The sequence below is a fragment of the Strix aluco genome, chromosome 17 (assembly GCF_031877795.1).
Source record: "Strix aluco isolate bStrAlu1 chromosome 17, bStrAlu1.hap1, whole genome shotgun sequence".
Taxonomy (NCBI): domain Eukaryota; kingdom Metazoa; phylum Chordata; class Aves; order Strigiformes; family Strigidae; genus Strix; species Strix aluco.
This window is the reverse complement of record NC_133947.1, coordinates 172208-183052: the sequence shown is the minus strand read 5'-3', so window position 1 is coordinate 183052 and position 10845 is coordinate 172208. Positions and strand designations below refer to the sequence as shown.

At 45.5% G+C, this 10845-nt stretch overlaps 1 protein-coding gene and 1 long non-coding RNA gene across 8 annotated transcripts in view; one reads left to right on the top strand and one right to left on the bottom strand.

The window, feature by feature from the left end:
* Positions 1 to 288: 288 nt before the first annotated feature.
* EPB42 (erythrocyte membrane protein band 4.2) lies at positions 289 to 10442 on the bottom strand. 2 transcript variants are annotated; one of them, XM_074843519.1, is made up of 14 exons: positions 10316 to 10442; positions 8229 to 8414; positions 7305 to 7535; positions 6581 to 6699; positions 5739 to 5861; positions 5158 to 5335; positions 4653 to 4791; positions 4168 to 4271; positions 3612 to 3854; positions 2472 to 2792; positions 2007 to 2167; positions 1443 to 1576; positions 830 to 869; positions 419 to 556 (listed from the first exon to the last, which is right to left on the bottom strand). In XM_074843519.1, exons 1-13 carry the CDS (start codon positions 10323 to 10325, stop codon positions 854 to 856), a joined length of 1965 nt encoding a protein of 654 aa, XP_074699620.1. In that variant the 5' UTR covers positions 10326 to 10442; the 3' UTR covers positions 419 to 556; positions 830 to 853. The 2 variants fall into 2 exon arrangements, with proteins under 2 accessions (XP_074699618.1, XP_074699620.1); XM_074843517.1 differs by lacking the exon at positions 830 to 869 and having other exon boundaries at positions 289 to 556.
* The window catches only part of LOC141931425 (uncharacterized), a 77967-nt gene continuing 71304 nt past the window's right edge, over positions 4183 to 10845 (top strand). For 4 of the 6 annotated variants that reach the window (XR_012625578.1, XR_012625579.1, XR_012625574.1 and 1 more), the window contains exons 1-2: positions 4190 to 4319; positions 5389 to 5514. This is a non-coding gene — a long non-coding RNA (uncharacterized LOC141931425). Of the gene's footprint in view, positions 4320 to 5388; positions 5515 to 10845 lie in introns of all 6 variants that reach the window. The other 2 variants (XR_012625576.1, XR_012625577.1) reach the window with 2 other exon arrangements.

Here is a 10845-nt window from a genome sequence, read left to right as displayed (position 1 = left end):
ATATATTACTTACTACTTTACCAACATCAAGGATCTGTAGGGGGATAAGAGTGTATCTCTAGAGAAAGGCTACATCTGTCATCACTTGAGAGTTCTACAATATCCTTTTTTGCCACGGGTGGGGAAAAATGACTAAGTGGTGGGTTCAGCACATATGCATGGTGAGAAATGCAGCATCTGCTTGAGCATTAGCCTGTCTTTCTCATGAGGTTCAACTTATAAAGTGGAGAGTGGGCATAGTGGCAGATGGGAGAGAGTTGAGTTTGTACAAATAATCAAAGTCAGACATGGTTTAAAATATAACTTTAATTAAACTCTTAACATCTATGCTTGCCTAAGATCAGGGCACAGATCATGACCACTCATTTTTTAAACAGGACAGCAGGACCTGTTCTAAGTTGGGCATCAGGCAGCTGCAATGTCGATAGTTTTGTAGCTCTTCAGGTTCTGGAGCTGAAGGCAGGTAAGATGTGCAGTGAGTCTTCTGGGCCCTGCTTGGGTGGGAGTGAATGGGATTTGCAGCTGTTGAATGCTTTTAGCTTGCACAGAGCCCAGCCTGAAAGGTGAGAGATTATACATGAAGTGCATCTCTTTGTATTTCTAGTTCCCAGGGCCCAGGAGATGCATTTGCTAGACAGGAGTGTGTACCAAAAAAAGGAAAGTAAAAAAAATAGAAGGTGGCTAGCAGTTATCTAAACTACCACAATGGAATTGTGAGGGAGATATGACCAGAGGGTTGAACTCCCCATGGAGGCATCTAAGGTTACTTTTTCCTAATACAGCTTCTTGAGAGAAATGTGGGGTCTTTTTCATGTGAAGGAGAGCTTACCTTTTTGGATGACTCTTGTCTAAGTCAAGTTTGCCTGGTTCTTCAGCAGAGAAGGGAAAGACACTGTTAAAATTGTACCCAGGCTGTCTTTATTGCTGACAGTGAGTAATGGGTGGAAGCATGTCACAAACAGTACCGTTTTACTGATGTTCAAGTGGCTAACTAAAAAGCAATTGATTTCTCAACAGCAAATAATTTCTAAATTTCATAGCTCACTTCAGTGACCTGTAACTGTTATTTAATGTGTATTTCTGCCCAAGTCTTGTGGTACTTCTCTTGCTACGCTTTTTGTTGGCATGGGGCTTTCCTTCTGCTGTCTAGGCCTTTGGGGTTCAAGTTTTCACAGATGTCATACTGGTTTCAGCTTAATTATTACACATTTGTTGAAAGTTCTGTTATCTGGCTTTTCCCCTTTTCAGTGCGAAAATCTTCTGTACTATCTGTAAATAAAGGACAGGGTGCCTGGGGCTTTCATGCTGTAGCAGTCTCTTCCTGCCACGTTGTTGCCTGCTTATTTTTGGGAGAGCCTTTCCTGTGCAAGGGTTTCTCTAGTTTGTATTGTGTCTCTTTTTCCATTTACCGTTCTTAGTAAGATCAGTTGGTTTGCACTTACGTGTATTTCCTTTGTCTGTAAATGAGCCCTCGTCCTCCAACCACTATCACACACTTCTCCAAGGGTTCGGTGAGAGAGTTCAGGAGGCTGATCTTTGCTGTACTTGGCTGATATTGTACCATGTTTTCTGGAAACTGTTAAAAGAAGGAAATGAGCTGAAACTAAGAGAATCAAAGAAATTCTTCTATGATTAATGGGAGATAAATGATTTTTCGGTGCCAGAGGTCTCAGCCTGAGCTGACAGTTGCCAGAAGAGGCAAAGTCCAGCTCACTTTCTTCTCAACTAGTCTTCTGCTGTGGTTTCCTTCTGCAGCCTCTGATTTCCAACTGGTGAGTGAATTAGGAGTCGTTGGGATTTCCTTATGCTCACACTAGACAAGGTAGAAGAGGGAGTACTGTATACAACAGTGTGGCACAACTCACCTTGCCCAAACTGATGTGTCAGTGCTTTGAAAGAAGACAGCATGAGGAAAGCCCCTCAACCCAGCAGAATTTTTTTGCTGCTTATGACTATGAAAGCTGTTTTCTCACTACAGCAGTGACAGAATGATAAATGAATCTAACCTCAATAGTGAGAGGGGGGTCACAAATGCTGATCTCTTCCTGTGCAAAGTACATGTAGATAGAATCCTCTTCTCTCAGCACAGCAGTCAGCCTAACTAGATGGTTCTCTCCCAACTCTTTTCCGTACCATGAGTAAGGCACCAAGACCTGCAGGTTGTTTGCTGAAATAGAGTGGTGAAATACAGATGACAGTGCAGATGATGAATACAGTCTCGTCTTAGCTGGCACCTAGGAGTGTTTAGTGCCCAACATTGTACTGAAAACTGCAGCATTTAAAAGGTTAAGTGATCCCAACTGGATTTGCAGATTCAAAATCTCCAAGGTGATATTGCCAAAGTGTTTTATTTCAGTCACCTACACTCAGCTGTTCAGCCAACCTTTTGTAAACTTATGGCTAAGTGCATTTTTCCTGAAGTGAGAGGACTAGATATACTTTTCTAGCCATGCATCCAGTAGAGTCCTTACCTTCATTGCTTTTGAGGATAAAATGAAACTCTTCCTTCCAAAGTTGGGTAACGGGCACACCATTATAATGTAGAGACTGGGCTCCAGCTACGAGGTGAATAGACTTTTCTCTACCACTGTGGTTAGACACTTCAATGGAAAGAGGAACATCTTGTCCCAGTAGTAGAGAACTCTTTGACTGGAGGTGGATGAAAAGGTTAACTGGCTCTTCAAGGGCGGTAGGAATGGAGCTAAACTGTGTTTTGCTGCTGCTGCTGGTTGTCTCAAGCTTCTTTACCTTTCTGTAGGCTTTATCAAGTACTTCTTTTTCCTGAAGAGAACCTGTCACAAAAAAAGGGAGCACATATTTTAGTATTCTTTCCTGTTTACTACTGTGAAGCAGTAAATGCAGAAGGATGGTGTTGAATTATCCTGGCAGTACTGTAGATAACTGTTTCAAAGAGTATAAAGAGATACCCTGTTGTGCTTCTGGTTGGAGCAGTTTGAGAATTTCAACTGACAGGACATTTCATTGGATGTACTTGAAAGATCCTACTTGAAAAGATTTGTCATAGTTTTAAAAGCACCTTGGCACTAATACCTGTTAGAGTAAAAGAGGCTGTAGCTGGGGCACGGTACTATGTTCTTTTGTGATGGACTGCAGCTAAGGAGACAACACGCCATAGACTAAGATGGGATGCGAGTGTGGGGTCAGGGAAACAGCGCTCTAATAGATTCTGAAGGGGGAGCTACTTTTTGAGGGAGATTTACACAATATCTGGGAGCACAACAGTCCTTTTCAGAAAGCTGGAGTCTAAAGTATACCTGTATGTATTACAGGGGTAATGGGAGGTGAATATATAGAGTGTACAGGTAGCAGAAATCGGGAAATAAGGTTTTCCAGGCAGGAAGGTGCCTGGTGAAGGAAGGTCTGGCCTTCCAGAGAGCTGGTTAATGTAACTAAGCAGGATGAAATTTGGGGTATGACCTGTGCTTTGATTCTGTAGACAGTAAGAGTAAGGTGTTCTTGTGCCATTCAGGAAAGGGAAGTAGTGAGAAGCGGATGACCCTAATGCTCTGGTATGGCACTGCTCCCTAGTCCTTTACTCTTCATTTATAACACTGGCAGGGAATGTGCTTAGCCACTTGCCCACCCTGTACCTTCAGGATACTTGTAGTTGTGTGTGATGTCCTCACAGCGTTCACTGCCCACACTCTTGGTGCTGATGTTGTTGCCAGTGTACTTTGTGCTACCGAGAGCTGGCTTGAGAGAGTCGTCTGCTTTTTGTATCCAGACTTGGCACTTGGCATTGATGGCAGCAAAGAAGTAGCAGACATCATAATCAACTTCTGTGTCCCCTTTCTTGATGGCTTGAACAGGAGTTGGCCCACAGAAGGATGGACCTGAAGAGAAAATATGGGCCAGTTAAGATTCAGATGCTTTACCAACTAGACCTGTGCTTAGTTTAGACCTATACTGGGAGTGGTGAAGTATCTAGTTTAGGAGGACATAAGGGAGCAGTGCTGTGATAGAGCTCTTAGAGCTACACAAGCTGCACAGACCAAACAGGTGAATGATGATTTAGTGCTTAAAGTCAACAGGGTGAGTCCCTGTCCTTTTGCATCCTTCCACTGGAAGTTGGGGAAGGGAGGAATATTGAACTGCTTTATTTGCTCCCCTTCCCCCCCGCCCCCAAGCCCATCTTTGATACCTTACCTTTGCTTTTTTCCTGGCAGGTGGCATCCAGTGCCTGCCACCCGCTGTACTCTGGTAGCAAGTCCGCTCGAGCCATCCAGCATTCGTTCCAAACATGGAAGGTCCTGCAAGAGACAACATCACATGCTTATGCGAAAGGACTGAGCCCTGAGGTACAGTAAAATTTTAGACAAACCACAGCCAATTCATGCTCCTTTGAAAGAGCTCAGTGCATGTTGAGGGGAGCAGAGACTGTTTTTTGACACAAGTGGAGTTTCTCCAACTGGACTGGGCTATCTTTCTTTCCTTGTAGGCTCTAGGAATAGGGCACTCTTCAGTTTGGGTTGCAGCAGTTTCTCAACAGGTCATGTAGACAGGATCTCAGCTGAGCTGTCTCCTATCCACCTCCCTGCAGCTGTTTACCTCTTTCTTTTCCCCCACTTTATCACTTTCTAGATCCAGGTATTGTCTCAAAGTCTTGCTTGGGCCCTGCCATGTTTTCTTACCAGATATGGGCACTCTTGTCTTGTGTAAGCAGTGTTCCATCTTCATTATAATACTCATCCACGCTCAGGCTGCTGTTAGTGTTGTGAGCCCACGTAAAGCCTGTGACCACCCTGGTAGGAATTCCCAGGCACCTCAGAACTGTGCAGAAGAAAGAGCTCTGAATCAGTTGTGCATCCTGCCCTAAGGGTGCCTCTGCTGATAGATGTAGAGCCTTTTTTGGTGCTAGGCCTATTAGGAACGGCACCAGGCCTGCTGTTTGAACTTTGCAAGAGGCATTGCCCCCCTCAGGAAATAGTTCAGTGAATGGTGCCTACTGGTACTCTTCTATCTCAAAGCTAGCAATGCTGAATGTTGGTGAGGGAACTCTGAGGATCTGCCTCTCACCTAAAGATTAAAGGTTACGTTACTGGGATCTGTGTTAATCGCTAAATTAGGCATATGCTAGATGTTCTGCAGACCAAATAAGCTTTGCTCAACACAAAAGTCTTTGAACCACCGCAGTACCTGAACACATGACTGCAGCAAAGACCCAGCACTGCCCGTAGCGGACAGGCTTGCATTGCGACACAACCCACTGCCGGAGGATGGGGCTGCTTCCCAGCCACTTGGAAGGGGGTGTCCCGTTACAGTACTGCCCAGTCTCACATTCAGTCAGGATTCCTCTAAACTCATCGCAGTTCAGCTGCAGGGAAGGAGGAGAGAAAGATGGATTAAGGAATTGCCTCTCTTTGGTAGGTACACCTCATCCTGTTTGATGAAGCTGCTCCCAAGGCAGAGGAAACCAAAAGGATTTTTTTGTACAAAGTGTGAAGGTCGTGGCTGAGCAGAACAGGTGCAGCAGTCTCCCCTGAGATTTATGCAGTAAGTGTACTGTCACTGGTAAGAAACTCCTGCAGCACTGCTTGTCTGCTGCAGGAATATCAGGAAGGGCTAGAGATGGGCAGGAGGTGGTGTTTGGAGCAGCCCTGGGCAGGCTTCCTCTTTGGGCAGTGAGTTGCCATAAACTGGACTGAGAAGATGGCTAGCCTTTGCTCTGCATTCAGGTCTTCTCTGACAGGGTCGGGGCTGCTGTCTGCTCTCCTTACCATGGCAGCCACTGTGCGGCAGATGTAAACAGGGTTCTTGCGCTGGGTGTGATCCTTGTCTCGTTGATGGCGTTCACCTACATCCAGCAGTGTGAAGCAGATGTCAACAATATCCTCCTCAAACTGAAACAAGAACATGTAATTTCAGGAAGTTTGGCCTGAACATGTGTTCTCTGGAGTCCCTGCAAGGGTTTGTAACTAAGCAGATTATTTTTCCCTTCCTGCTGATAGTCTTATATAAGTGGGATGCAGAGGAGAGCTCCAGGCAGAGATTTGGAGGGGGAGCACAGCATACTAAAGGCACACCTACAGCTTTATTGAAGCAAGGTGAGAAATTCATTAGGATGATACTGCATCCCCCATTGAGGGAAACTGATGCTTTTCTGGAGCACTGGGTAGGTTGGCACAAAGGTACTTTTGTGATCTGGTGGCACTAAAGTGGAATAAAATCTCCTACGGGCTATGTCAGATGGCCTTGGGCAAGTTGGAAGATCTCCTTGTCCTCACTTTACCTGTAAAACAGAGACAGTATTACTAAGCTCTGTTAAATTCTTTGTATCTGTTGATGAAAGGAAGGCACACAAAGCGCAGATACAGATCAATGCATTTCTTCATAGAGGACAGCCTGAGAAGGTAGCTAAAAGTACATATACTGGGTTATGGGACTTCATACACAGGTCCTGTTCTGCACATGTTAGACAAAGACAGTGAGTGCAGAGAGCAAGTTCCTTCATCAAAGCCACAGTAGGGAAATGGATAGCATCCTGTACACATAGGAGATAAGCACCCTTCTGCTGCTGGTGGCTGTTAAAGAGCACGGACATACTGGACCTCTTGCTTACCTGACTGAAGTCCCAGGGTTGTGCTAGAACTGCATTTTCAGTCCCCCAGTAGATGACACCCTCTTGGTTTAAAATGTACTCCTGCCGCTGTGCCTCATTAGCCAAGAACACCTCATCATCTAGATTAGAGGAAAAAAGCATCAGGAAGAAAGCATTCCTGGTCTCAGGTGCACTTGCATCTCTCTTACATCAGCTGACTCCACTGCACTCGAGGGGCTTTGGCAGTCCCTGGCATTCTGCCCTGGAAAAATACTACAGATTCTGAATCAGACAGCAAAGAATTTCATTTTCATCTCTCTTTCCTTGTTCAAAAAGTTTCTCCAGAGCCAGGCTATTGCACTAGTTAGCTCTTTTACTCTACTGGCTGTTGACTTCTCTATTACTGAGAAAGATACAGTGGCCTTAATCAGACCGATTATAATCTTGACTCATCTTAAAATCTTTATTAATAGGAAACACTTTATTGAACATTTTTCCCTTAGCAGGAGGACAGGGCTCTGGCAGCGGAGTACCCCAGGAATGGAGCAGAAGTGCTGAGGCAGACAGCTTTGAGCTTTTATTAGCCCCTACCTCCTTCCTAAGGTGCTATGAGGAGCTGGGCAGGAGTGGTGGGAAGTACTGGGTGAGTCAGCCTCAACCTCCACAGAGGCAGAGTGCCAGAGCTCAAAAGCTGGTTTTGTGAAGTGACTGATCCCAGCCTGCCTTTCTGTTTCTGACCACATACCTTGGCACCAGGGATTAAAGAGAAGGGTGAAATTGCCCAGGAGATGGGAGGACTTGGAGGCATATAAAAGCAGAGTGTACTGGCCGATGGGAGCGTTGGCAGGTGTGTTCACAGAGATGGTCCAGAAGCATGGGTCCTGTTCTTGCAGTGCTGCGCTCCACTGCCTCTGGTCTCCCAGGCTGGAGATGGGGAATTCAGTCTGGGTTCCATCTGCTTTGGAAGGATGTGATCCTGCAGCCAATGAGATCTGGTTGTGTTTATTCCAGACATGCATCGTCACCCCATGCAGGCTGCAGGGACCTTGTCTATATCTGGAGCCATAGCTTTCCTTTCTTGTGAGAGAGTCTTAACCCTTTAGCAGCTTAATGCCTAGTGAATCTTCCTGAGGTTAGTACTGCACTCAGGCCTCCATGTTTGAAAGTGGGGTGTGTATTTCATTGATTTGTAGAAACCAGGAACAGCCAGAATGGTGCTGGCCTGCTGCTCCTGGGATTCAGTGTCTCGTAACAAAAGTCACAGCCAAATTCTCAGATTATGGTAGAACACGCTGGGGCTGAATAATGCTGACCTTTTCAGTGGCCTCACTAGAAAACACTCTAACAGAAAACATCCGTAACAGGCTAAGTTTGAACATTCCTAAACCAAAAGCCAGGAGAGAGGACAGATCCTGTGTATGCTTCCAAATCATAGAGTAGTGAACCTGTAGTGGTTATTGTGCTGCAGTGTCTCTTCTGGAAAGAGATATAGTTTTGACCCTGCAGTCCCAGAAGCAGGAGACTCTACTCTGCCTTAGATAAACAGTTCACTGGCCTCACTGCTAAATGTAGGCACCTCTTTCCAGCTCCGGAGATGGCTTTTGCCACCAGCTCTGTTCTTTAGCTGGGTGGAGGACCAGAGCTCTGATAGGTATGGTAATGATGTTACCTGTCTGTACTATGAGGAAGGTCCTCTTCAGCTGCCGCAGGTAGCTGTGTATTGGAGCGGAGAAGCTTACAGTGATAGTGAATGGCTGCCCCCGCCTCACCATGAGCCTTTCAGTGCTGATTTCTTCTGTGTGGTGGTTATTGTTGTTCATTGTGATCTTGAAATCACATTTTTTGATGCTCAGACCTGTAGTGTGAGAAGATAGTGAGTTTGGGGCTGTGAGCTGCCCACAGTCTGGCCCTGGGCCACATAAACAGCTGACCGTGTGTTCCTCCATTCAGACAGTGCCCCCCTGCCTTTGATACTTTCTGCCCAGTAACTGTAAGGGCCTTCGCTCTGAGCTTGGTTGTTTTTGTGTCAAGTGGCTATTGAGCTGCCCTTGCTTATACCTTAGCATCACTAAGTGAACCAAGTGATTATGCAAAAGCTCCTTCCTGCCTGGAAAAGGACATGGAGTAGACCTGAGCATAAAAATGATACAGATGTTGTGGTTAGTACTGAGCACCCGCTGGTGACTACATTTGGAGTCTTACTCTGTGTACTTAAGGGCACCAATGGCGCTCAAAGCAGCATCTCTCCTTGTGGATACATGGTTGAAACCATGCACAGGAGACAAGCTATTACACCCCATTTGCAATGTGGGTGCAAGCTCTTCCAGCAGTTACTGCACTATGTATGTCTGATATACACCAAAGACCAGCAGCTGGTGCAGACGTCCCTGCTGGTTTGGATGCAGTGTGACTGTGTAGTCCTGGATGTATGCTGGATCGCAGCAAATCAAACACCAGCTGTTTCTTCTTTGCACCACATTAGTTGTCTATTCCACACCCAGAGCTGCAGGAGACAGAAGAGCTCTTCCTCCTTCTGTGTCCTGCACATGCATCATACACATCATACATGCTTCTGTCCGGCACCAGAAGAGAGAAGAAAATTATCACAATTCCAAGCACCCAGTTTGGAGCTCAATGGCTGTAGTGTGATCATATACTTGCACTTTTTGTCTAGTTTTGGTGGTGTTCTTAATCTTTCCAGACTTCTTGCTGAGAAGCAGATAACACCCTGTTTTTTCTCAGCCTTGAGATCATCCGGAACTCACTTAATCTTTTCAGCTCCCAACTCATCACTAAGATCCTTGAACCTGTGGGTTGTAACTGCTGCCCCTTATGTGACACTTCCTGTCACCTACCTCCCCTTGCTGACCCAGACTCCGCCCTTTGTTCCAGCTAAAAAAAAAAAAAAAAAAAAAATCCACAGAGCATTTCCCTGCTACCTAAAGCCATTGCTCCCGTGGCAAAGCCACAACTACTATTCTTTGCAGTTTTCATTGGTCTGCTCTCTCCTTATGTCTGTCTTGCCTTGTCCTCTGCATTGATACCTTCTCCCATTGCTGTTGACCCTTCTGTGCTTGCTGTAGGAGTCCCACTGGATTGTGTGCTTTGTTTCTTTTTTCCCATAGGAATTTTGTCATGCATTGTTTTCAGTGAATTATTCTGATCACCCTTTACAACTGTCCCAGTTCATAGCCCTGCACCAGTTTAAGCTTTACAGAGCCACCTCTGACCTCATGTATTTTCTTCTCTGAGATGAAGATGTTTGTATGCTGGTGAGTCTCATGCAGTGTGACTCCCTCTCCTTCATATGACTTTTCATGGATCTTATTGTCACTTTCTTCAAGGTTGCTTGGAACCTGCACCCTCTCCTTGCTCAAGTGACTAAAACACTTATTCATCTTTCTGCTTCAGTTTTGTAGTCTGGCTGACCTCCCCACACCCCCTGCCCTCCCTCCCCAATGTTAAGGATAACTCTCTTCCTTCACTGCCAAACTCTCACATGTCTGCCTGAGCCACCTCCTGCTTCTTTCAAACTCCTCTTCGGCACTGATACCAGCTTTTGTTTGCTGTCCCTTTTTGTGCATCCTCCATGCAGATGAGCTCCCATAGCCTTTAGAGCACTTACTTGGTTCCTGTGCTGTAAGAAGCTCACCTCTTCTACAAGCCTCATGAACACTGTCTTGGAGCAGGGACAGTTGTTTTTCCTGACAGACAACTGGCAAATGCTTGGGGCTAACCAAAGTGATTTTTGCTTACCTTGGCCCATGTCTAGTTCCCTGTGCCGTGAAAGTCTTCAGCTCCTGCTTGCTCTGGTGGGCAATGGCTCCTTCCTTCAGTTTTCTTTAAAAACTATCCACTTGAAAAGTTGTTTGCTCAATTTCTTTATACAGGGTGGGACGTGATGTTGCCACCTCTCCTTCAGCTTATCTTGCTGGCCTGCTGTGCAGAAGTTGAGAACTTTCTTATCTCTCAGACCACATTAAAGAAACGTACAGAAAGGGTGACTTTTCTCACCTACAGATGAAGTTAAATTCCACAGCGGGATGTGAAGCCTTTAAAGACAGCCAGTGACAATTTATTCAGAGCTGTGCATTGGGGACCTCAGAGTAGGAAATGCAAATCTTAACTTGTCTCTAAACAATGCACAGAACACACTTCAAATGTGCATGTTGAAGAGCTGCTCTCCAACATTGACCCTAAGCTGCTTAGATCTTAAACCATTTCAGGGAGTAAAAAAAAAAAGTCAATACATCCAAAAAAGTGAAACCACTTCAAAGTGAGGAAAC